The sequence below is a fragment of the Solanum tuberosum genome, unplaced genomic scaffold (genome assembly GCF_000226075.1).
Source record: "Solanum tuberosum cultivar DM 1-3 516 R44 unplaced genomic scaffold, SolTub_3.0 scf00277, whole genome shotgun sequence".
In the NCBI taxonomy this organism is placed as follows: Eukaryota; Viridiplantae; Streptophyta; class Magnoliopsida; order Solanales; family Solanaceae; genus Solanum; species Solanum tuberosum.
Window position 1 is genome coordinate 850,170 of NW_006239197.1, and position 26,708 is coordinate 876,877.

At 35.3% G+C, this 26,708-nt stretch overlaps 4 protein-coding genes across 11 annotated transcripts in view; 2 read left to right on the forward strand and 2 right to left on the reverse strand.

Annotated features, from left to right (window-relative positions):
* Nucleotides 1–1,604: 1,604 nt before the first annotated feature.
* Nucleotides 1,605–6,412, reverse strand: LOC102588828 (ATP-citrate synthase alpha chain protein 2). The gene is made up of 12 exons (XM_006358492.2): nt 6,008–6,412; nt 5,205–5,381; nt 4,963–5,124; nt 4,711–4,791; nt 4,291–4,342; nt 3,869–3,983; nt 3,637–3,718; nt 3,028–3,123; nt 2,803–2,904; nt 2,592–2,708; nt 2,383–2,499; nt 1,605–1,902 (listed from the first exon to the last, which is right to left on the reverse strand). The coding sequence occupies exons 1-12, from the start codon at nt 6,104–6,106 to the stop codon at nt 1,831–1,833; spliced, it is 1,272 nt and encodes a 423-aa protein (XP_006358554.1). The 5' UTR covers nt 6,107–6,412; the 3' UTR covers nt 1,605–1,830.
* A 3,215-nt stretch (nt 6,413–9,627) lies between these two features.
* On the forward strand, nt 9,628–14,854 carry LOC102589152 (FACT complex subunit SPT16-like). Of its 2 annotated transcripts, none has more exons than XM_015313974.1 (2): nt 9,628–9,913; nt 11,502–14,854. In XM_015313974.1, exon 2 carries the CDS (start codon nt 11,525–11,527, stop codon nt 14,678–14,680), a length of 3,156 nt encoding a protein of 1,051 aa, XP_015169460.1. In that variant the 5' UTR covers nt 9,628–9,913; nt 11,502–11,524; the 3' UTR covers nt 14,681–14,854. The 2 variants fall into 2 exon arrangements, with proteins under 2 accessions (XP_015169460.1, XP_006358556.1); XM_006358494.2 differs by having other exon boundaries at nt 9,628–9,876.
* A 464-nt stretch (nt 14,855–15,318) lies between these two features.
* On the reverse strand, nt 15,319–19,991 carry LOC102589701 (FACT complex subunit SPT16-like). Its single transcript, XM_006358495.2, has 3 exons — nt 19,791–19,991; nt 19,610–19,669; nt 15,319–18,805 (listed from the first exon to the last, which is right to left on the reverse strand). The coding sequence occupies exon 3, from the start codon at nt 18,740–18,742 to the stop codon at nt 15,539–15,541; it is 3,204 nt and encodes a 1,067-aa protein (XP_006358557.1). The 5' UTR covers nt 18,743–18,805; nt 19,610–19,669; nt 19,791–19,991; the 3' UTR covers nt 15,319–15,538.
* A 2,250-nt stretch (nt 19,992–22,241) lies between these two features.
* Nucleotides 22,242–26,708, forward strand: part of LOC102590034 (putative RNA polymerase II subunit B1 CTD phosphatase RPAP2 homolog) — a 9,568-nt gene continuing 5,101 nt past the window's right edge. For 6 of the 7 annotated variants that reach the window (XR_368186.2, XR_368187.2, XR_368188.2 and 3 more), the window contains exons 1-4: nt 22,242–22,385; nt 24,876–25,487; nt 25,662–26,339; nt 26,437–26,627. Coding sequence is in view for 3 of the 7 variants with exons in the window: in XM_015313957.1 (XP_015169443.1) it covers nt 24,896–25,487; nt 25,662–26,339; nt 26,437–26,627 (1,461 nt within the window). In the remaining 4 variants the exon portion in view is untranslated. Of the gene's footprint in view, nt 22,386–23,768; nt 23,884–24,875; nt 25,488–25,661; nt 26,340–26,436; nt 26,628–26,708 lie in introns of those variants that run through there. The other variant, XR_001474868.1, reaches the window with a different exon arrangement.

Genomic DNA, 26,708 nt, shown 5'->3' on the forward strand with positions numbered 1-26,708 from the left:
AAAACCCTAGATAAAACCCTTAACCAGAGGCGTATCTAGAGGGGGTGCCGTGGGTTCACGTGAACCCATGCTCCCCTCTCTAGATCATATATAGTAGTGTTATATTTTTAAAAAAATATTTAAATATAGATGTGTGAACCCATGTTCAAAGTATCATATAAAAATGCGATGATGATTGGGTGCACTTCTCTAAGTGAGAGATAAAAATTTAAATCTTATATCTATCTTGTCTCTTTGAGTAACACTTTTTCAAGTGGTTATCAGTTACACTTTTGTCGTTTCAACTAATTTTTCTTTTGTTTTTTCCTATATTCTTTCAAAATTTTCAAGTGTGTTACATTGAGAATTCCTAAAAAATTTAGCATTGTAAATTTTTTATATAATTAAATCAAATGTGTATATTAAAATTTAAAACTACTAGTATTATATATTTTGGACCTATAATTTTTAAACTTTAATGATTCATATTACGAACTAAAAGTCAAATCGATCAAATTTATATTAGAGATACATTTTTTCGTAATCGTGCACCCATCTAGCCGAAATCCTGGATACGCCTCTGTCATGAATACATCAAATATTGTCTTTCTCAAATAAACACATTGAGTACCTCGTAAACACTCAAATATTCATAAAGTATTCGAGAAATATATCGTACTCGGACTCTTCTAATCTTCTTGAGAATCAAATACTTCTTGAAGATCTATTCAAATAAATCCCAAAGAAGATCTAAATCATCTTATGGATATTTGGACATATAACTTTGAAAAAGAATAATTACCTACATATTTGCAAAGTAATCGTATTTTTTTGAGGACAAACTTTCAGAGTTGGGCGTTTGTTTGGAACGATTATTCGTTTGAAAATCCCGTATTATTCTTTTCCTTACCATGATTTAAATCATTAAATAGTTGTATTTTGTCCGTCTTTTTTTTTCTTTTACATACTCACAATCAAAATTAAATTATTTGCCTCTCTAATATGGCACAGAGGGAGTAATATTTGTGGAAGGAAATAAAGAATACTGAAAAAAATAATATATGCACAAATGACCCAAAAAAGACTATATAGGAAAAGAAAATATGTGACAAAGCATCATTATTTATAAAAAAACTAGAAAACCAAATTAAATTAGACTTAAACTTAAAAAACAAATAAATCTGATAACTAGACATAAGTTAACTAAATAAATACGAAGTAATAAAACGAGTAACATGATGATTATATTAGGCAGAGGTGGGATTGGTGCTTTCTTGGTTAGGTGGTTGCGGTTGCGGTTCCACTTGCAGTTGCTCAACAAACACATGCAAAGGCCCTGACACTGCCGTCGAATTTGGAACCCTATTAAATGCAACAATCACTCGCGTGAACTTCCATGGCGACGACGAAAAATCCATATTTACCTTGCAGACGTAGGTGGTCATTGTTTTAGATTTATAGAGCCACAAGATTTATGAAAATATGAGATCGAGGACCCTATTTATAATAATAGAAAATCAAATTTGATTAGTACTAGAAATTCTATTCCAATACGAATTGGACAAATAAATTCCAACTAAATCCTATACAACTTGGGTTTCTTGATTTATTTGTACTTTTGTATATTTTTGGAATATTTCTAAATACGTATTACTATATTACACACAAAAAAAAGTGTTTTGCTGGAACACGCACATGTTCTCGTACAGTTAGTTTCCAGGTAAAACAAAAGGATCTCAATTATTCTTAAAGGTCCCAATTGTAACAATACAATATCAGAAGGCAAATTAAATATCCAACAAAGTTTCTTCTTAATTGCAAGAATGCAACACAAGTCTTCTGATTTGGCACTTACGCTTCAGACATAATGCAATCAATTGCCCCTTTGCAAATTCCAGTCATTGTAGCCTCTGGTCCATAAACCTGCAATAGTAGAATCGACACCAATTATATACTTTCCTTGGATATGAAAATTTAGGAAGTAGGCACATATATTGTATTAATAACAATACTGGTAAGAGCATCTTTGGAAGTTCATGCATATTCCTATATTCTAACTGGAACCTGTTGTAGTCTAGATGTCTGACCTCAAATGATCCTCAGACATCTATGAAATGGAATGAAGATGGACCAAGCTACTTATGAATGTAATCACGATTAACATCACCATGGTCGGGCTAATTGATTTAGTTGGGAAGATGTAACAATAAAAATAGAATGCCTAGGATCAAATAAAAGCAAATTCAGATCAACAACATCCCTTCATCTGTGGCATGTGTGGTTAGTATCTATGTTGCTTGAATCCTCCAAAAATGTCAAAGGATTACATGCTATAATTGAAATTCAGGGACTGTAGTCACAGTAACACTTGGAATAAGAACTTTGCCAAGTGTGATTTCATACCTCAAGGGGAACTCCAAGTTCCTCTCCTAGGGCGCGCATTTTTGCTAGACCAGTCTGATAATTTGGACCACCTCTTCGTACATAGATATGCATTCTAGCCGCTTTTAGCTTGGCTTCCTGTTCGGATTTAAAGGAAAAACATTATTTACTGCCTCTTATCTATAGGAAAAGTAAAAAACTTCTAGTGTAAATAATAGCGCAGAGCCAACCTTCTCCCTGAGAGCCCGAATAATCCCATTGAAAGTAGCAGCTACATCAGTGAAGTTAGCAATACCACCTCCAACAATCAGAGCTCTCTTACGGCCATCAGGATTAGCAGTAGCACACTATAAAAAAATCAAAGCAAACACCGGTTAAGTTAAAAAAGGACAAACACCACATGAGCATGTTGACCAGGAGAGAGAACAGTCAAGCTCATACATCTAGAACTACTCGAGCATATTGCAAAACCTCCTCTTCATTTGGAGCTCCACTATACTCGGCATAGTTACCAAGCTCAGAGGCATAGCCTAAATCCCCTACCTGGTTAAGACATCAAAAACAGAGTATATAAGCAGTGAGCTATTTGTGTTGACATTTCATGCAGGAGGAATAATGACAAGATAGAAAATATTTCCTTGCATCACAAGTTCTGAATATACTTACTGTATCAGCATATATAACGCTTGCACCACCTCCAGCCACCATTGTCCAGATACGACCTTTTGGGTTCAAAACTGTAAATTTTAAAGAGGCACTAGTCTGCAAGATGTCAAGACAAGACAGAATTAACAGAAAAGCTGCAGATACTATACTCCAATTCCAGTAGAGCAAGTATCATCAGGAAGACCAGAAAGCTTGGCAGGAATGATAGCCAGCCACCAAAGCTCAAGGATAAATCTTTTTAACCTTCAGAAGCATTCAAGACTTAAAAAAATTTCAAACAGCATTTCAAAAAAGATGATTTCCCAAACCCTAACCACCCACAAGTCTGTATGGCACCATGGCTTCAGCACAGAATAAATGGTGAACAATGTAAATTATCACTGATAAACCATTCAATGCTGTTTAAAGGCACGATTTTCTTGGATTATAATGGATCTCTAAAGCAATGCATAAAGTTCCTCCAGTAGTTCAGTATCCATAATAGTTCATGACTGAAAATCCAAGATAAAATTTCTTCTCTAACAAAATAATTTCGACAAGAATAAACAAGTAAATCTGATAACTCAGGCAACAAAACACCCTTGGATTAAGACAAATAACTGAACTTACTTTCTCATCCAAAGAGTGAATGAAGCTTTCGGTAGGGCTCAAAACTCTTCCAAAGGGCAGAGGAAACTCGATGCTTCCCCACCTGACAAGGCACAGAGGATGATACAATAGCAAACTGTTTAATAAATCTGGAAATAATACACACTGTTTTTTCTTCACTCTCCCAAGAGAAAGATAAAAAAAAACAAGCATAGGCACTTCAACATGCGGAAAACAAGTGAAAATCACATACTTCTTAAAATTTTTGAAGGCTGCTGTGTCATCCAACTCTCCCCTCATATCCAATGGGTAAGGCTCCCCATTTACAAGCGTAAATGGGTTCATCTCTATGAAACTAAAATCGAGATCTGGGGAATATCAAAGACAAAGCGACAGAGTTGCATAATCAATGAAATAATATTTGAGACTAATGATATGAATAAAACTATTTCAATTTAATGAAAAAACTAGCTTCTAAGAACAGGTCAATGTTTAACATAAACCAACAGGAAGTTTATTTTCATCTTCATCTGCTTATATAACAATAAACTTAATTATGTTTTCCTCGTATAGTCACTGGCAATTATCTAAAAGATAGCACCAAAAGATTTTAAAAAAAAAAAGTATAACATAAATGCATGCTAGAAAGATGTATCATCATAAAGCATGGCATACCTTGAAACACATCAAAAACACCCATAAGGAAATTGCCAATCTTTCCCCGTACCTGAGTCAACCAGAAACTTAGGTTAAGTATCATGATGGTTAATGAGATGTTAGTAGTCAAGTGCTTTAATCTTCGAAGTCAGAATATTTATCAACACAAAGGTGAAAGTCCAGCAATAAGTAGACCAATATATAAACTAGATTAAATATCGAAAATATATACACAATAATACAACCTAAAATAATAATCCTTAAGAATTGCCAGCAATACACAATATGATAACACACTTTTTAAGTGTCTGTTATCCAAGACCTTGCTCTTAGAAAACCATTGCAGCTATTATGACGGACAGATCATGCTGGCTTTATTGAGACTGATGACTAAAAGGAAAATAGAAGTATAAAACAAAAACTAAAATTCCAGTTCACCTCCAAGGGGAGAGTAGCAATCAGTGGAGCACACGCCTCTAGGGTCATAGGTTTCTCTGTTGGAAGGAATATAGTCTTGACCTGTATGTTATAGAAACAAATAAAATCTTGTTATTACAGGGGGAAAAAAACATAACTTGACTTTCTAGATATTACCAGAATAAATAGAGTTAACCAGTTTAGTAAAAAAAAACTAAACAAATAGTTGTTAGAGGAGGAAACAAAGAGTTAAAACTTTTTGAACCAACTAACCTTGTCCCAGTTCTCTTCAATCTCAATGCCTCCACATTCTGAAAAGCTAATTGTGCACCCCAACCTTTCAGAGACTATGGAAAGGTAATATTCTTGGTCATGGGGAATAAATGGTTCAACAATAAATGTTGTTATAGGTGCCTTGCAGCCACCCATTTCAACCTAGAAAAAAATTCACACGTAAGATGACTATAACACATAAGAAGCAGTAAAAGATTCAAAATACTTAGCCCTCTGCTCACCTCCACACCAAGTCGTGTTTTTACAAACTCAGCAACTCCTGCTAGATCCAGATTCAAAGCTACCAAGCCACTCTTTCCACGCTTACCAAACAGCATGTCTGGTTTTACAACCAGCTTTGTCGACGAAAGCCATGGTTCTTTGTTTGTTAACTCGGTAAAATCTGTAGATTCTGTCACCTACCAAAAACCAAATAAACATGAGAACTCCGGCAAGAAAAATATCTGAAAAATAACGAGAAATGATCACCTTGGAAAATAATCTACATAACCAAATATCAGTATTTCATGTAGAGTATATTCCATAGTACCAAACACAGATGCACGCCAAGCTTCTTTCAGATTGTAAAGTACATTTCATTTTCATTAGAGGACTCTATAGTAGCTTAAAGAGGTGCTTTCCAAGTAAATCTACAATAGGCAGATAACTATTCTAACAACACACGATTGTCCACTCAACAAGAGCTTCCACAAACATAAGGATCATTCTTTGCATTGGAAAATACATCATGACCTCTACATATCTTCACAAACACAATGCATTCAACATAACAACAAAGAAATCATTCAATTCTAACGTTCGGGATAACAAAAATAGGGAATAAGTAAGTAGTGAGGAACAAAAGGAAGCAGGGGACAACGGATTCGAGCTGAACTGATCAAACAACAAACACCCAGATAAGAAAAAAGACGCATGGATCAAAAACCATTTGCAAAAGATCAAAAGAACAACTCCTAACCGAAATTCCCATTAAAATTCGACAGTAACAGTTCAATAACTTAAGTAAAAAACAAACGGAATTTACTTGAGCAGAGCAGATCTGAAGATCGATGCCAGCAAGGCGTTTCAAATGCTCCTTTAGAAGCCTCTTTGAATCATACTCTCTGATCTTCTTCCTCGCCATATTACTCTGTTTTTCTAACAATCCAAACAAACGATAACTATCTCTTTCTCTTACACAAAACAATTATACAAACAGTTGGTGGGTATATAATTGATTACAAAAAGCAAAGATCGAAGAGTAGGAAATTAGCTAAAGGTAGAAGAATTGTGGGTATTCACCAAACTGGTGAGTGAGATGAATGATCTGAGGAGGGGGGTGGGGACAGGGGAGTAGGTAGTTGGGCGTTTTTAACAATGGAACATACTGTATTGGGAAGAATGATGCTGCCTCATTTCATAATCCAATTATTTTTCCCTGATAATGTTATTTGCGCCCCTAAACTTTTCTTTATTTGTTCATTTGCCTTCTATTAATTAAAAATCCCATCATTATCTTATCTAAATACTAAAATATTATTTAATGTCTTGTACTTTTTAATATGTCAGATGGAAAATTAAAATTAAAAAATTACTAAAAACAAATTTAAAACTTACCTAAAAAATGAGATAAATAAATTAAAATAGAAAGAATATCACCTCTTTTTAACAATATTAAAAGCTTTTTTGATAATGACTATCATTGAGATTTGAACTTATTAATATCTTATATCGTATGTTCTAACGTATCATGTAAGACAATGTAATATAATAATGATATTAAGTTATTCAATTTTTCTTAAATTTAGTTGCAAGTGGAATTCTTCATCTTCAAATTGTCAAATCATTCACGAATATAAATTGTATTTTATTGTTGATATTTTAACTATTACTATTTTACTAGTAAGAAAAAGATAGAAGAGGATTGTGTTCTGGTTATTTATTACTTATACTATTTTTTAATGTTCTTTATTCATTAATTATATTGATCTAATTCTTAATATCCATAGGAACTTAAATTAGTAGACCAAGTTCACATAGCTTGAACACGATTTTAAAACCTATTCAAACAATTCAGCCTCAAAAGTTAAAATTTAAATAATATATAATTTAAGTAATGAATATATACAACAATACATATATATATCTTGTTGTTAAACGGTATATGGATATAATGTATGACTAATATAATTTTTTTTGTGATTTTAAATCACAATTATCCCTACCTTTAGATATTAAAAAGTGCATTTTAACATCGTAATTCATTGGGAGGAAAATTACTCATATTAGATATTTTCACATATAAGCATGTTTCGATGTTGATTAATAATATCTTTATATTATTATTATCAATAATTATGGTAAACTAATCCAATTAATTAGATGTAAAAGCAAGTGTTGATTAGTTTTTCACCACTCACGAGTGGATTATTTTGTTATCTAACGTTGCTGACATTATTTGAGATTGGATTTTATCCTAATAAAAAATTTAGTAGAATAATTATTTGCATAGACAAGTAAATTCTTTTCAATTGCAATTGATTTAAAAAAAACAATTGATTTGTTTTTCATCTACTTCGTTATACATATTTTAATAGCGTCTTTTAAAAATAAATTATTCTCTAATATTTTTATATCGATCCAGTAAAATACTCCTTTGGGATTTTATTATTTTTTTACTTAAAACATAACTAGACAACAAGCTTACAAGTTTAAGTTGTTGACAAAGAAAATTATGTTGACACTCAATTATTCTCCTTCACGAGTTGAGTGAAATAAAATCTACATATGCTAAATATGATGGTAGAATGGGTATTGTTATGAACTAAGTCCAACTCAATGTAGATACTAATATCATACAAGTTGTTATTGGATCGACAAGAGCTATTGGGCCGAGAACGAGCAATAGGGCCAGGTTAATTTGGGATCCAGGTTGAGCAGTTGACATGAAATGGTTCAATAAAAAAGGTAGTGATATGTGATTTAGGGATTATGCAAATTGTTGAGAAACAATCCTTCATGAAAAACCTCTTTAAAGCCTATATCGTGTCGTTTAAGGCACAATAACCGTCTTGCATGTTAGATTCATCGTTGGACCTTGTTACGTGCAGAAAAAAACTTATTTCTTTGAGTCTATGCTCTTCATAGTTATCTTATACAATAGTTTTCTTTGTTGGTTCCATTTTCCGTTGTAACTTCAAGTTTAGTAATTATAATATTGAATGTTTTCATTGTAAAATTGGAATTGTTACAGGTATTAATATTTTTTTGAATTGGAAGAAGTCTTTAGGATAGTGATGATAATTGAATCTTAGGCTTCACTGTATTTAGTCTATAAATAAATGCATTTTATGTTCAATTTCAAACCCCCTTTTAAAGATTTTATTATTATAATCCAATATATTTTCCAATCACTGAAACTATGTAGATAAACTAACAATATGACCACCGTCAATGCAGATAAAATCTACTTCAATGATTCTATTTTGAAATGTTCCTTTATCCTCAATATTTTTTCTTTGTGCGCGAGTAGAAATGAAGATATGCTTATTAAATGGTTCATGAATTATTTTTTATTTTGCTATATTACATAAACAACATCATGTGACCTTCAAAAAATTTGAAACCTAAACAATAGAGAAAAAATGAAATGGATCAAATATATAACTAAATAATATTATTTTACTAATTTAGTACGTAGGATTCGTTTATACTTCAATTAGCTGATGTTATTTTTTTCCGTGCATAGCATATGTAAATAGTACGATGTTCGACCCCTTCAAATTATACTTTCAATACTTAACAAATGGAGTCCAAAGTAGAATGTGTGTTGTTTAAATGGAACTGAATTATGCATTTTGTATCTAAGTTGTATAAAAAGATAATGTAAAAATATAAGATAACTGAATCGTAATGTCAGTTAATTAAGTCATTAACTAATCCGTACGTGGCAATAATGGTACTATTGTGACACTACCACAACTATTTCTTTAGCAATTTTTTTTTATTAATACTCTATCTCCTTTTATGTTGTAAAAAAAAGAGGGAGAGATTAAAAGTAGCTATTTGAATTAGGCGCAAAATTATATTTTAAATAAAGGGTGGTTCAATGCATATTATTTATTATCAAAAAATTACAATATATATATGAAGATTCAGTAAAAAATATTATGAATATAAATTTAATTTTACACGCTCTTAACCTAATTAAATTTTTTTAAATATATTTTTCAATTTAATTTATGACTCTGCCGCTGATTTGGATAGTGAGATTGCTGGTGCTGATTTTGGTGGGAAACAAGCATTTACATTCCCGCCATTTTGGTTAAAAGAATGAAATAAACGGCGTCGTTTGTTATGTGCCACGTAACAGTACTTCAATTGACAGCTCACTCCTCTCGCTGCCATAATTCAAAGTACTAATTTACCCTTCACAATACATAATCCCAACTTTGCATCCCTACAAGTAATAGGTATAATTAAATTACCTCAAAGCACCTATATAATTTCTCTCCAAGGCCCATACCCCAGGGAGAGGATAGTCATTTCACATACACTATCGATGGGTAATTCGTGTAATTTATTGTAAATACAAGACCCTTTTCATATCACTCCAGGGATATAGATACCAAATTCCCAGTCTCGTCCATTTTCAAATCAGTCATTCGCTCCCATTCTCTAAAAAAAAATTCCTCTTTCTCTCGCTCCGTTTTCTCTCAATTTCTTCCTTAGAAATTCGAGTTTCTCCTTTTTGTTCATCGAGTTTTCGAGATCCCCTTTCCTTTTACTTCGATTTTCAACTTTTTATTTCAATGTTTGATCTGTTTTTCAGTGTTCACTTGAACAGTTTTCATGTTTATGAAAAATAGTATTCGAAACCCTTGACCCGACTCATTGCGCGGCGCACCACTCCCAGTTGAGTTTTGAAACCCTAATAGGGGCATTGATAACGGTGTGAGTTTTTTTCCTTTTTTTTGCTTCTTTGATTTGAGCATGTTTAGTCTTTGCATGTGACTGCCGAAACACTAATTTCGGGTTGGAATCTCTGTTTGTTACTGGGTAGGGTTTTTTTATGGGGGTGGGTGGGGGCTTTGTCAAATGGAGTGTATTGGGGAGACGTTATTCGAGTTCGTCTGGAAGCATTTGTTATTTTTTGATGTTGGAGTCTAACATTGTGGTTAGTGCTGTTTTGGGGTAGTGAATGTGTGAATTTTGATGTATTTGTGGGGAATTTTCGACTTTGTCTTTAAGCATGTGTTAGAACCCTAAATTAGGGCTGCCATTGGAGGTTGTGCTTTTGGTGGGGTTAAATTTTTGTTCCGACCCCATCTTGTTTAGACTGAGGCTTAGTTGTTGTTCGTTATATTTTTGTTGTCTTTGTTTCTGAAAGCTTATTATATTATTCTTATGCAGTAGTTTTGGTGAAGCACTTGAGGTGTAGGGGATAAGGCTGTTTTATGAGTTTTGCATTGTTTTACTATTTGGTTTCAGAAAGGGCCAAGTTCATTAGAATTTGAGATATTCAGGCGATACCATAGTTTGTATGAAGTTTTTGACATTGAAGGTGTTTGATATGTCTCTCTGTGTAAGATATAGCCCTTATTCTTGTCCAGACAATAATAAATTTGAGTTGAAGTTGGAATTTGGTGATGTTCCTCAAATTTTAGGAAAACACAGTTCACGAGAAACAAGTATATTGTGTTCAACTTTTTTTTTAATCAGTTAAAGGATTATGTATATTGTGTGTATCAACTTCACAACAAGAGAGAAAAAGGAAACATGTTAATTGTGTATCAATTAGTGTTGTGAGTTGTTGATGATTGTGGTGGGTCTTATGTTGTTTTTATCAGGAAGATGTGCATCAAGCAGTTAATATATGCTTTCTTGGAATTAAAATTTTCAGAAAATAACGGATTATGGTGGCTATCATAGTAATTTAACATTCATCTTTCCATATTTTTTTTTTATCTATCTCCAAGTTATTGTATATTCTTAATGAGTCTCTGCATATCTTGTTAATTTAATTTATCATAATTTGAAGAGCTGTGCTTGACAGTTCATCAATTGACTTCTTTTGCCTCATACTAAGAAATTGCATGGGGATTGAGTAAAAGAATCCGTAACAATGTTGATTAGTACATATTTTGTGGATTCTTTCACACAATGGGGAGTATTATTTACTTGTTCTCTGTTATCTACAAATACATCATTAAATTCTTTTTTAGTGCACAACTCTGCAACTAATTACTGATTCAGTACTTGCCGAAAAAATTGGGGAGATGTTGGGCTCTAGTGAATGATAAGATCCTAAATATATAACTATGTAAACACTGTGAGATTGCCATATGAGTTTCAAGCTTTATAAAATTATGAAGGAATGATAGTTTAACAATGCTTACTCTTGGCAATGTGTTGTAGAATATTGAACTGGAATTATTGGAATTTGTTTAGAGGGTCTCTTAAGATTGCATTTGTCAACCCCTGCCCCCCTTTTTTTAAAAATAAATTAATTTGTATAATTTTTGTGTTTTCTTGTCCAGATTATTCAACAAGTAGCCATACAATGCCAGAACAAAGACCAGGAAATGGCCCTCCTGCAAATGGGAATGCAGCAGGTGGAAATGCTTACACAATTGACTTGCCTACTTTTAGTAAGCGACTGAAGGACTTATATTCACACTGGCGTGAACATAAAGATGAGTGGGGTTCTTCTGATGTCCTTGCTATAGCTACTCCACCACCTTCAGAGGACTTAAGATACTTAAAATCCTCGGCTGTAAATGTATGGTTACTTGGGTATGAGTTCCCTGAGACTATAATGGTCTTTGGGAACAAGCAGATACATTTTCTGTGTAGCCAAAAGAAAGCTTCATTGCTGGATGTTGTGAAATTGACTGCTAAAGAGGCTGTGGGAGTGGAAGTTGTCACACATGTGAAGACCAAAGGTGAAGATGGGACTACTAAAATGGACAAAGTGCTCCATGCTATTCATGTGCAGTCATTATCAGATGCTTATGATACTCCTGTTATTGGATATATTGCACGAGAAGGCCCTGAAGGAAAGCTCTTGGAGGCATGGACTAAGAAGATGAAAGATTCTGGCCTTCAGCTTAATGATATAACAAGTGGACTTTCTGACCTTTTTGCTGTGAAGGACCAAAATGAGCTTGTTAATGTGAAGAAAGCTGCACATCTGACTGCTTCTGCTATGAAGAACTTTGTTGTTCCAAAGCTTGAGAAAATAATTGATGAGGAGAAGAAAGTAACTCATTCCTCGTTGATGGACGACACAGAAAAGGCTATTCTAGAGCCTGCTAAAGTCAAGGTGAAGCTGAAAGCTGAGAATGTGGATATATGTTACCCTCCAATTTTCCAGAGTGGTGGTATTTTTGATCTTAGACCTAGTGCTACAAGCAATGATGATGGTTTGTATTATGATTCTGCCAGTGCCATCATATGTGCAATTGGTTCACGATACAGCAGCTACTGTTCGAATCTTGCCAGAACGTTTCTAATTGATTCCACTCAGATGCAGACCAAGGCTTATGAGGTGCTTCTTAAAACCCAGGAGGCGGCAATAAGTGCATTGAAACCTGGTAACAAGGTTAGTGCTGTTTATCAAGCAGCTCTTGCTGTGGTTGACAGGGATGCTCCTGAATTGGTGAACAACCTGACAAAGTCTGCTGGGACAGGGATTGGTCTTGAGTTTCGAGAGTCAGGGTTGATCCTAAATGCTAAAAATGATAAACTGTTGAGACCGGGAATGGTTTTCAATGTGTCACTTGGTTTCCACAATCTGCAGAATGAGACCAACAAAGAAAAGAGCCGGAATTTTTCACTTTTGCTAGCAGATACTGTGATAGTCACTAAGGATGGTCGTGATGTGATCACCCATTTGAGCTCCAAAGCTTTGAAGGATGTGGCCTATTCTTTCAATGAAGATGAAGAAGAAGAGGAGCCACAAATGAAAGCAGAGTCCAATGGTAGGGATACCATGTATTCCAAGGCAACACTTAGGTCTGACAATCATGAGATTTCAAGAGAAGAGAAGCGAAGGCAGCACCAGGAAGAACTTGCCCGTCAGAAGAATGAAGAGACTGCTCGACGTCTTGCTGGTGAAGAAACATTAACCGGGAATAACAGGAGTGCTAGGACTTCGACTGACGTTGTTGCCTATAAGAATGTCAATGACCTACCACCACCCAGAGAGATGATTATTCAGGTTGACCAAAAGAATGAGGCCATCCTTTTACCAATATATGGTAATATGGTTCCTTTCCATGTGGCTACTGTTAAGACTGTTTCAAGCCAACAGGACTACATCCGAATCATATTTAATGTTCCTGGTACCCCTTTCTCACCTACTGATGTGAAGAATCAAGGTGCCATCTACCTAAAAGAAGTTTCATTTCGTTCCAAGGATCATAGGCACATAAGTGAAATGGTCCAGGTGATTAAAACACTTAGACGTAATTATATGTCAAGGGAGTCTGAGAGAGCCGAAAGAGCAACTTTAGTGACTCAGGAAAAACTTGTCCTTGCAGGGAATAAATTCAAGCCAGTTAGGCTGCCTGACTTATGGATCCGTCCCACATTTGGTGGTCGTGCACGAAAGCTTGCTGGTACACTGGAAGCTCATGCCAATGGTTTCCGGTATTCAACCACAAGACAAGATGAACGTGTTGACATCTTGTATGGTAATATCAAGCATGTGTTCTTCCAGCCAGCAGAGAAGGAGATGGTTACCCTTCTTCACTTTCATCTGCACAACCACATAATGGTGGGGAAAAAAAAGACAAAGGATGTTCAGTTCTATGTTGAGGTAATGGATGTGGTCCAAACGCTTGGAGGTGGAAAGAGGTCTGCATATGATCCAGATGAGATTGAGGAAGAACAGAGGGAAAGAGATCGAAAGAACAAAATCAACATGGACTTCCAGAGTTTTGTGAACAGGGTGAATGATATTTGGAGCCAGCCTCAGTTCAAGGGATTCGACCTGGAGTTTGATCAACCTCTGAGAGAACTTGGGTTCCATGGTGTTCCCTATAAATCATCAGCTTTCATTGTACCAACCTCCAGCTGTTTGGTTGAGCTGGTAGAGACGCCATTCCTTGTGATAACCCTAAGTGAGATTGAGATTGTTAACTTGGAGAGAGTTGGATTTGGGCAGAAGAACTGTGATATGGCTATTGTTTTCAAGGACTTCAAGCGCGATGTCATGCGGATAGATTCAATCCCTATTTCATCCCTTGATGGCATCAAGGAATGGCTTGACACAACTGACATCAAGTATTATGAGAGCAAGGTGAATCTGAATTGGCGTCAAGTACTGAAGACCATAACTGATGAACCACAGAAATTCATTGATGAAGGTGGTTGGGAATTCTTAAACTTGGAAGGTACTGATTCATCATCTGGAGATTCAGAGTCGGACCAAGGTTATGAACCTTCGGATGCTGAACCTGAGTCTGACTCTGATGATGAAGAGTCTGATAGTGAATCTCTGGTTGACTCTGAAGATGATGAAGAAGAGGATGACAATGAAGATTCAGAGGAAGAAAAAGGTAAAACATGGGAAGAGCTGGAGAAAGAAGCAAGCTATGCCGACAGGGAGATTAATGAATCAGATAGTGAGGATGAGAAGAGGAAAAAGAAGAACTTTGGCAAGTCACGAGCTGCTCCTAGTTCTGCTGCCAGCAAGCGAATGAAGTTCAGGTAGATGGGTTAGTAGAAGGCTGTTTCTTTATTATGTTCCTTTAGGGATGCAAAGACTTACTATTTTGCTTCTTTTTTTTTTTGCTGGTGTTGGTTCTATTTAGGTGGTAATTTTGATCTTATTGTAAATTACTAAGCCTCAGATCTATGGAAACATGTCTAATGTTTTTATCTGTTATGCCTGTGAGAAAACCTGCATATTGTTTTCTGGGAGTAGCATATAAATGGCAAATGGTCTTGAGACCAATGTATCTTGGAGTAGCATATGTTTAGTAAATTGTCTTGAGACCAATTTTAAGCATATTATATAGATGCATTGCTAGCTATAGGCCTTAATTTGGCCTTTAAATTCTTTTTAGTTTGTGATTCTATGGATAGATATTTGAAGCTTCTCGTAACCAGATTTATTAATTTGTCATAGCAATAAAACAATTTACTACATCATGTTTTGAGCACAAAATGTGAGATGAGAGATCGCCTATCTCAATTGGGGTCATCCAACCACGAGAGTGAGAAAAACACAAAATACAAAAGCTGAGAGTATATGCAAATACTGCTCAGGTACTGCCATAACACTAAGAAATAGCTAGGAACAAAACCTTACAATTGTTTGAAATGTAGCTGGCAAGTAACTGAGTAAAATTTGAAAAACAAAAGGACAGTGTCAAAAATTAAACGGAACTTAAACCCAACTTAAGTTGCACAATCTGATTTTACACGAATTCACTACTTCGCAAACACAGAAAGAGAGAATAGCTATTCTAAGATCCAAGTCTAAACTCAGTTGTCGGGTAAATACTTTACAGCTGCTTATAACTTATGTAGCATAAACTAATATCCTAAGACAGTCTAGCACGTTCTTTTACCTAAACCTGGGTCTCTTGGAAATGTTGCTAGAGAGATTTCTTCTCTCTGGAGGACGACCTTTCCCAAAAGCCTTCATATTCCTCCTCTTCCTATCATTGTCACTGTCTGATTCAGCTCCTTTCTCTCTGTCGGCATTGCTTGCTTCTCTTTCCAGCTCTTCCCATGTTTTCCCTTCTTCTTCTGAATATTCCTCAGAGTCCTCTCCTTCATCATCCTCCGACTCAACTAGTGATGCACTTTCATCATCTTCCTCGTCTGACGAAACAGGCTCTACATCTGAAGGTTCATATCCTTGATCAGACTCCTGTGAGTTGTCAGATTCCGAATCAGTACCTTCTAAATTCAAAAATTCCCATCCACCATTCTCTATGAACTCTTCTGGATCATCAGTAATTGTTTTCAGTATCTGACGCCAATTCAGATTCAGCCTGCTCTCGTAGTACTTAAGGTCAGTTGTATCGAGCCACTCCTTGATGCCATCAAGGGAAGTTGAAGGGATAGAATCAATTCGCATAACATCTCTTTTGAAGTCCTTGAATATAATTGTCATGTCAAAATTCTTCTGCCCGAGACCAACCCTCTCCAAGTTGACTATCTCAATCTCACAGAGAGTGATCACAACAAAAGGGGTCTCTACGAGCTCAACAAGGCAGCTAGATGTTGGGACTATAAAAGCTGTTGACTTGTGGGGCACCCCGTGGAATCCAAGCTCTCTCAACGGCTGATCAAACTCCAAATCAAGCCCTTTAAAATGAGGCTGGGTCCAGAGGTCATTTACCTTGTTCACAAATGTTTGAAATTCCATGTTAATCTTGTTTTTCCGATCCCTTTCACGCTGTTCCTCCTCAATCTCATCAGGATCATAAGCAGATCTTTTTCCACCCCCAATTGTCTGCACAACATCCATCACTTCAACATAGAACTGCACGTCCTTGGTTTTCTTGTTCCCCACCATTATGTGATTGTGCAGGTGAAAGTGGAGGACTGTAATCATTTCCTTTTCTGCTGGCTGGAAGAATGCATGTTTGATGTTACCATACATAACATCCACTCTCTCATCTGGCCTTGAAGTTCCATACCGGAATCCATTTGTGTGAGCCTCTAGAGTACCAGGAAGCTTTCTTCCGCGACCACCAAATACCGGACGAATCCACAGATCTGACAACTTTATTGGCTTAAATTTGGCTCCAGCAACTTGAAGTTTCTCCTGTGATACTAAAGTTGCTCTCTCAGCTCTCTCTGATTCTCTAGAGACAACCTGCCTGCGGAGGGTTCTTATTTGTTGAACCACTTCAGTGATGTGCCTTGGGTCCTTTGAACGAAATGAAACTTCTTTAACATATATTGATCCCTGGAACTTTAGAGTATTTGTGTCATGAGGAGTGAATGGAGTGCCAGGAACATTGAACATTATTCGGATATAGCAGGTACGGTTAGTATCTTGTTGACTAGATACACTTTTCACGGTGGCAATATGGAATGGAATCATGGTACCATGAATAGGTAAAAGAATAGCCTCACTCCTCTGGTCAACCTGAATCATCAACTCTCTTGGAGGTGGCAGATCATTAATGTTCTTATATGCAAGCAGGTCACCAGTGGCTTTTGCAGCACCACGACTATCTGCACCCCCAGAACTTCCTCCTGTGAGCCTCCGTGCAGTTTCTTCATTCTTTTGGCGGGCCAATTCTGCCTGGTGTTGCCGCCTTAGTTCCTCCCTTGATGTCTCGTGGTTAACTGATCTAAGCATAGCCTTGGATGAGAGTCCATTGGCGGCAACAGGCTTAGCTTTGACCTTCGGCTGCTCCTCCTCTTCTTCTTCATCCTCGTTGAATGAGTAAGCCACATCCTTCACAGCTTTAGAACTCATAGAAGTCACCACTTCTGGAGCATTTTGACCAATAACAACTGTATCAGCAAGCAAAACACAAATTTTTTCAGTTTTTGGGTTTTTAGACTCTGTTTGCAAATTCTGAAACCCAAGAGACACATTAAAAACCATGCCAGATTTCAGTATTCTATCATTCTTGCCGTTTAGGTTTAACCCTGATTCACGGAACTCAAGCCCAATTCCAGTTCCTGCAGATCTTGTCAAATTTGCAACCAATTCAGGTGCCTCCTTTTCAACCACATTGAGTGCTGCTTGGTAGACATCTCCAGCCTTGTTTCCTGGTTTCAGAGCTCCAACTGCAGCCTCATGGGCCTTCAGAAGGACTTCATAAGCCTTGCTTTGCATTGGATTGGCATCAATTAGAAAGGTTCGAGCAACATTTGAGCAGTAACTATTATATCGAGAACCAATTGCACAGATAATCACACTTGTCGAATCATAGTAAAGATTCTGATCATTGCTTGATGCACTTGGTCTCAGATCAAACTCCCCTCCACTCTGAAAAATTGGAGGGTAACAGATGTCGACATTATCTGCCTTTAACTTCACCTTAATCTTTGCAGGTTCCAGTATGACCTTTTCAGTGTCATCCATTAGTGAAGAATGTGACACCTTCTTTTCCTCATCGATAACCCTTTCCAGCTTTGGGACTACAAAGTGCTTCATCACTGATGAAGTCAGATAGCCAGCTTTCTTCACATTCATAATTTCAGCGGTGTCCTTGACAGCAAACAGGTCAGAGAATCCATTAGTTACATCACTGAGCTGAAATTGTGTATTCTTTAGCTTCTCAGTCCATGTCTCTAAAAGATTCCCTTCAGGAGCTTCTCTCGCAATGTGTCCAACAACGGGCACATTTGACTCTGACTGATCTTGTATAGCTCGAAAAATTGCATCCATTGCACCAGTCCCATCATCCTTTTTAGACCTCACGTGCATTACAACATCCACTCCCACAACATCCTTGGAGGTTTTCTTGACAGCTTCAAGTAAGGAGGCCTTCTTTTGGCTACAAAGAAAATGGATCTGCTTCTTCATGAAAACCATAATAGTATCAGGAAATTCATACCCAACTAACCACATATTTAAAGCTGACGACTTCAGATACCGCAGATCCTCAGATGGAGGAGGAGTTCCTATGGCAAGAACTTCAGAAGCTCCCCAAAGTTCATCATTGTGTTCAGTCCAGTGGGAGTATAATGTTTTTAATCTTTTACCGAAGTTGTCCAGATTGATGGCATAAGGATTGGCTGTTCCGGATGCTTTGTCATTAGAAACCTTGACATTACTATTCCGGGTATCAGCCATCGAATAGGACGAATACAAGCCCTTAAACGCTCAATGAAGTGCAGAGCCAAGCGTGATGATAACCTGTGGAAAAACAACAGAAAGTTATGATTTCCTTCCTCTCCTCCCACACAATTAGTATTCCCAGCTAACTACCCAATTCCTACATTAATGGTATTCCACCAAAGAATGTGAAGAATTTAAAATAAACAAGTGTAAACAAAGTTAAAAATTAGCAGATAATCATAGGCCAAAAATACAAGAAGAAACTGGGCACAACCAGTTTATGAATTTACCGGCCAGGAAAGGGAAATCACTAGCTTCACATATGTCCTCTAAGTTTAATCAAATTAACAACTCAACCGATATGTATTTGGGAAAGCAAGAAGGAAACTACTGCATTTGAAAATCCCGATTCCACCCAAAACTTTCTACCATTTTCTCAGTCATAAAGAAAAAAGTAGATCTCATCCTTCTCATTCTTGTTCACCTGAAGCTATGGTTCAATTCAAACCTAAAAACATATTCTGATATAGAAGTTGAGAAATGCCAATTTTACACCAATACCTGAAATAAGGCCTAACAATTTCTCGCAAGATTCCAAAAAAAAAAAAAAAACTTTTACATAATTACACTAGAGTTCATTTTTCTCGCAAGCCAACACTTTGATTTTCACGGCTATGATTTCTACTCTAATACAAAATATAAACAAAAGAACAATCTCCTAGTTGAAAACATTCAACAAAAACTAACAGGAATCTCCAATTTCAACTTCCAAAAAATCCACAATAGCTAAAATTATTCATTACACCAGAAATCAACTCATATATAGTAATCAAGCTCAATAAGAAAAATGGAAAATTAGCACCAGAAAATGCAGAAACTCACTTTGCAATTGACTCTGCTTTTCAGGAACAAACCTTTATCCGATCCTCTAATCTCCTGATCCTACAACAGCTCAAAATTTCAAAAACAATCAAAAGTTTTCCAAATTCTACGTTTTGAATAACAAAACGAAAAATCAACGAAAATTACATTTAAAAACAAAATAAAATGACAAATATCTTACATGAATCGACCTTTGTGATGGCCGATACAGATCTAATGCAATTACGATCCCTTATATTAAACAGGATCGACGAAGAAGATCATTTTTATCAATGGAAGAATTTAGAGAAGAAGATATATGTCAGAGAGAGTGATTGAAGATGGGGCTTCAGGGTTCGTTGCGCTTATATACCCTGCATAATGACTTCGCTTATCCTTCGAGTTGGAAGATATTACCCCCAGAGGATCCGTAATACACACACCGCTCTACATATCTCCAGTAACTAAATAAATAAATTGATACATATATTTATTTACTTTTATTTTTTTAAAAGGAGTTTGGAGTATTATTTATTAATATTATTATGCATCATTATAATTTATAAACTGAGGTGATTCCGTTGATGCTAGCACAAGATTATTATGATCATATAAATCGAATTTTACGTAAAAGTTTGTTTATGTTTTACAAAAGGAGTAGTTTTTACTTTATAGGTTTTCTATCCGTTTTCATTTTTTTATGTCTAGCAAGTCTGTCATCTTATTTTTTCTTTCAAAGTTCATGTTTGATTAGGGTTTTCTCGGAGCAATTTTTTTGCGTTCATATAATATACGTGAGAGTTTCTTTTATTATGAAGTAAATTAATTACCTCAAGTGAGTCAGTTAATATCTTGAAGTTCTGAACTTGCATTTTCTCAGCTTAAATTAAAGAAGAATGTACAGTAGAGATGATAGTTCAACACTTGATGAAGAATTAAATGTTTGTTTTTTGCACTAAAATCTGTTGCCCAATTTTAAAAAGTATCATGCAAAATGTTATCTGCTCCTCCTTATTATCGTATTGTGATTTAATAATTAATCTACGTTTAATTAAAGACATAAATCGATAAATCTCATTTAATATGTGTTATTATAGTCATTACTATCTCATCCGAAAATATCTTTATTAGTCAAATGGATAAATTTTATAGTTCTTCATATGATGTGGACATGTGAAAAACATCTTTAGTGTTGTTATGATAATTGTGATTTTTGGATAGCCATATACTCCAAATCCAAATATAGAAAGGGAAGTGTGGTTCCAACCTCGGGAGTTGTTTTTTTTAAGCTTACGCCATCTGTTGAGTTAATCACGATCATTTGATTCATTGTCTTCCTGATCTCAGTAAATATACTTAATTTCTCTCAATATTTATGAGAAGAGTTATAGTGAAAAATATATGTAATTAATGATTTCAAATTTTTTACACATATCACAAAGTGATTCTATATTAATACATGTTAAGTTAAGGTATTGACAAGTGAATAGACGATTGTGATTAAAGAACCACATAAAGTACTTAATTTTGTTAAAACAATTCAGTCTCCAAAATAAGTTGAAATCTTTAGTATTCAGTTGGCCTGTATCATGATTATTCATTGCGTATTTAATTAAAGATATCTTATAGAAAATTATCTCCCTTACATAAATGTTACCTTTTTAAAATATTAAATTATTTTTTTCACTTCCTTTTATAAGAAAAGAGATATATGTGAGCTATGTGTGTAACCGTGAGGTATATATGAATCACTTTTGCAAAAACGGATATATCAGCTCTAAATAACAAAGTTGAAAGGTGACAGATTCTTTCCCTAAAGAAATTGATGACACTGTTAGTAGTTAGGGGTGAAGAAATAATGCTAATGCTACACTTTATTATGTATTAATACACTCTATTTAATGTTATTCTTATATATCCTATCAAACGATCTCATATTATTTATCCGTGTTCAAAAAAGTTAATGACATTATTAAAGTATGGACAAGTGCTCGAAAAAGCTCTAACCAATAACAATTAGTCCATGTTGGTATAGTTAATGACACTATTAAAGTATGTATAAGTGGTCGAAAAAGCTTGACCAATAGCAATTAGTTCATGTTTTGATATAGAAGCTCAAATATGATGGAGTAATTTTTTCATTAAGAAAAAAGTGTAGAAATATTTTTATTTTGCTTTGTTCAAGTTGTGGAAAATAATTGAATAAATAAGAAAATAATATTTGATGATAACAAACATCAAGATTTTTTTTGTTAATTTAGTAAATCCATGTTAATTATTAAAATTCCTAAAGCGGTAATTAGTAAAATCACTAACAAAATGAATAGATGGTTATAAAAAAAAGGACTAGAAGATGGTACCTTATTTTGGAACTACAAATGTTTGTTTTTTTTAACCCTAATTTTCTAATTAATTTATTTTAGAAATATTTTTATTCGTTTTTTTCTTATTGATTTTTAGCCCTAACTAATAATCAAAGGACCCCTTTAATTAATTAATTGTACTAACTAATTCCAAATTCCGCGTTTGTACTCTCGGGTTTACCCATTTTTACTGTGGGTTATATGGGTTGACCCGTTATCCAACCGCCTTTGTTTTTGGGAATTTTGCCAACACTACTACAGTACTACTATTAATAAGAGTTGCCTTGCCATTTTCCCAACAATTCAAAGCCTACAGCCGCCATTTGTAGAGCTTACAGAGACCTGATTCTTTCGTTGTTCTTGGGGGCGCTGTAGAGAGATTCAATTAAGTTGATGATTTAGGGTGAAATTACCAGTGCTTTTTTTCTTTTAAGGTACGAGAATCACTTGTAACTAATGATTGTTAACCTTAAAATCTTGATTGGAAAGAACCCTGTTTAAGTTTCTTTTTTCCTTTTCTTTTCGCTGTTATTGAGAATCTTGATAAAGAAGTAGGGTTGCGGAGGGAAGGTAATGGAACTTCACATAACTATATATGGACTTACTTTTTAGTATTAGGCAGTCATGCTGATTTCTGCAGGTAACATGTTTGATAATATGCCGCTTGCAAATTCTTGGTTCAGTCATTTGTTCTTTGTTTTTGTGGAGATCACTGCCTTTACGTCATTATTCTTGGCTTTTCCCTTTATCATCACATTCTTGATTTTGTTGCAATGATATTGAACAAAGCAAACATAAGTGTTTTACTCCCAGCAAAACTCAATATCAACGAGAATGATTGATCGCCTTAAAGTCTTGATTGAAAGGAACCCTGTCCTTGTTTCTTTTATCCTTTCCTTTTCACTGTTATTCAGAATCTTGATAAAGAAGTAAGGTTTTTCCTTTCCTTTTCACTGCTATTCAGAATCTTGATAAAGAAGTAGGGTTTTTCCTTTCCTTATTACTGTTATTCATAATCTTGATAAAGAAGTAGGGTTGCGGAGTGAAGGCAATGGAACTTCACATAACTATATATGGACTTTACTTTTTAGTAGTATTAGGTAGTCATGCTGATTTCTGCAGGTAACATGCTTGATAATATGCCGCTTGCAAATTCTTGGTTCAGTCATTTGTTATTTGCTTTTTTGTGGAAATCAGTGCCATTACGTCATTATTCTTAGCTTTTCCCTTTATCATCACATTCTTGATTTTGTTGCAATGATAATGAACAAAGCAAACATAAGTGTTTTACTCCTAGAAAAAACTTAACATCAACGAATGATTGATAGCCTTAATCTTGATTGAAAGGAACCCTGTCCAAGATTCTTTAATCTTGATTGGAAGGAATCCAGTCCAAGTTTCTTTTTTCCTTACCTTTTCACTGTTATTCAGAATCTTGATAAAGAAGAAGGGTTGCGGAGTGAAGGCAATGGAACTTCACATAACTATATATGGACTTCACTTTTTAGTTTTAGGTAGTCATGCACGTAACATGTTTGATAATATGCCGCTTGCAAATTCTTGGTTCATTCATTTGTTATTTGTTGTTTGTATTAATTAGTACTATTTTGTGAAATCACTGCCTTCACATCATTACTCTTCACTTTTCCCTTTATATTCACATTCTTGATTTTGTTGCAATGATAATGAATAAAGCAGACATAGGTGTTCTACTCCTAGCAAAACTTAATATCGACGAATGATTGATAGCCTTAAATTTTGATTGAAAAGAACCCTGTCCAAGTTTCTTTTTTCCTTTTCTTTTCGCTGTTATTCAGAACCTTGATAAAGAAGTAGGGTTGCGGAGTGATCTAGCCTCCACTATACACTCACATAGACAAAAAAGCTCTCATGCTGCTTAGCGCTCCGCATACAAGCCAGAATAGATTGCAGGTCCAAGCTCTTCATGTTCTAGTTTCATTTTTGTCACTTCTTGAATTGATTGGTTTAAATTGCTAATTACTTTTATGACCTGTCATTCCTTTTTTTCCTCTAGAGTTGGTGTTTCTAGTCAATGAAGTTGGTTTTTACGTTCAATAATAGTATGGTACAGTGACTTTTTAAACTTGAAATGGGTGATGATTAAATATAACTCAGCTTTATGGGTGGAGCTAAATATAATTTTAAAATATGATTATAAGGATATATTTGTTGAAAAAGTATAATGGAGAATAAATATAATTTATTATTGATATTAGAAGGACAAATAATCCTTTTTCTGATAGTTGATGAATTGACCCTAAGGCAAGAGTGAGGTTTAGTTAATTTTATTAATCATTGTTAAGATGAATTTTCCTTTAGTCAACGTTCTCTTCCCCTTCAATTGCACATGTGAAGTTCCACGATTAGGGCAATGGAACTTCACATAACTATATATGGACTATACTTTTTAGTATTAGGTAGTTATGCTGATGTCTGCAGGTAACATGTTTGATCGTATGCCACTTGCAATTGCTTGGTTCCGTCATTTGTTATTTGTGTTTGGATAAATTAGTACTCCCTGTTTTGTGAATTATCAACCTTTACATCATTACACTTCACTTCTCCCTTTACCATCACATCTTGATTTTGTTGCAATGATCATGAACAGAGAAAACATAAGTGTTTTACTCCTAGCAAAACTTAATATCAAGAGACTTTGTGTAACTGTAATTGGGATGTGCTTGTGTATAACATTCTTACTGGATCTGCCACATAAATTGGGATGGAGGGAGTAACATTTATCGGTGTAAGATCTCATATGGTATAATAGATGTTCTTTTGTATGCTTATGGTGTCCATGGTGAATAACATGCAGAATGAGTGAGATTTATTTTTGATATCTAATATCCATCTCATATCATGTATTTTATCAAGTTATTGTAATAACTTTTATTTGTTATCAGTACTTCAGACGAGTTCTCTAATGGCAAAGGGAGAAGCCGTCGCTGTTAAAGATGCTGTCCACAAATTACAACTCTGTCTTCTTGAAGGCATCAAAGATGAAAACCAACTCATTGCTGCTGGATCTCTGTTGTCTCGGAGTGATTATCAGGATGTAGTAACTGAACGATCAATAGCTAACATGTGTGGTTATCCTCTTTGCAGCAATTCTCTGCCTTCTGAAAGGTCTCGGAAAGGACATTACAGAATATCATTGAAGGAGCATAAAGTTTATGATCTTCATGAAACATACATGTACTGTTCAACAAATTGTGTTGTCAATAGCGGAGCATTTGCTGGTAGCTTGCAGGATGAGAGAAGTTCTACACTGAATCCAGCAAAGCTTAATCAAGTCCTGAATCTATTTAAGGGGTTGCATTTACATTCCCCAGAAGATGTGAAGGAAAATGGAGATCTAGGATCTTCTAAGTTGAAAATCCAGGAAAAAGTGGATGTAAAGGGGGGTGGTGAAGTTTCATTGGAAGAGTGGATGGGTCCATCTAATGCAATTGAAGGCTATGTTCCACAGAGAGATCGAAGTGTGAATCCAGCACTGTTGAAAAACATTAACAAAGGTACGAGAATTTCAATGATCTAAACAGGTATCTGTAGTTGATAGGGGAATGGTTCTCTAGCTTATGCTTGCTGGAGTCGCTTCATTTGAAATTTTAGAATATAAGAGACTTCTTATTCTAGCTAATCAAAATTTATGCCCTTGTTGATAATGACAAATACTAGTAATTTTGCAGGATTCAAGAATAAGCATGCCAGACTCCAAGATGAGAAAAACATGATACTTAATGAGTTTGATTTTTCCAGCACTATAATAACTCAAGATGAGTATAGCGTTTCAAAGTTTCCAGCTCCTGTAAATGCTGTCTCGAGTGAAAAGTTCAAAGAAGCCCAAGCGAAGACGAGGTACAAAGTTAGGGATGATGATGTTTCTATACTGGGAAAGCGAGTTGATGCCTTGCAGTTGCGTTCTGGAGAAGAAACAGAAAAATCGGATAAGAACACTAGATTTTTGAAGGTGGACAAATTTAATTCTGGTGAAGTGTCTTCTGGTCCTTCCCAACATGATGTCAAGAACAAAAGTGTCCTAATTATGTCGGATGACGGAAGGAAATATGCATCCCATGGTGAACATGATAAACAATTACTCAAATCTTCTTTAAAATCTTCAAATTCCAAGAAAATGTCTCAGTCAGTTACTTGGGCTGATGAAATTATCGATGGTGGCATTGGCAAGAAAACAGAGAGCTCATCCAAAATATCAGAATATGAGAACCAAGCTTATGGGGGATCAGCCTCTACTGACATGGAAGAGGATGATGATTCATATCGGTTTGAATCTGCAGAAGCCTGTGCAGCAGCACTAAGCCAAGCAGCAGAGGCTGTTGCCTCAGGTTCTGATGTCCCTGATGCTGGTATGACATTTTCATTGACCCTCCTTATTAGGAGATTTGTAAGTCATACACTCTTTGCATCTAATTGCTTTTGAGTTCTGTTGCATGTGATATTTAGTGTCCAAAGCCGGGATTGTAATATTGCCAACTTCACAAGAAGTGGATGAAGCAATACTTCAGGAGACTGAGATGCTTGATATAGAACCAGCTCCTTTAAAATGGCCAAGAAAACCAGGGATGCCAAATTATGATGTTTTTGAATCAGAGGACTGTTGGTATGATGGTCCACCCGAGGGGTTTAATATGACTGTAAGTTGCTCATCAAACCTTTTACACTCTTGGAACTTGCAACCACTGTTTAATATTCTTGTTCTCTCTTCATATCTTCCC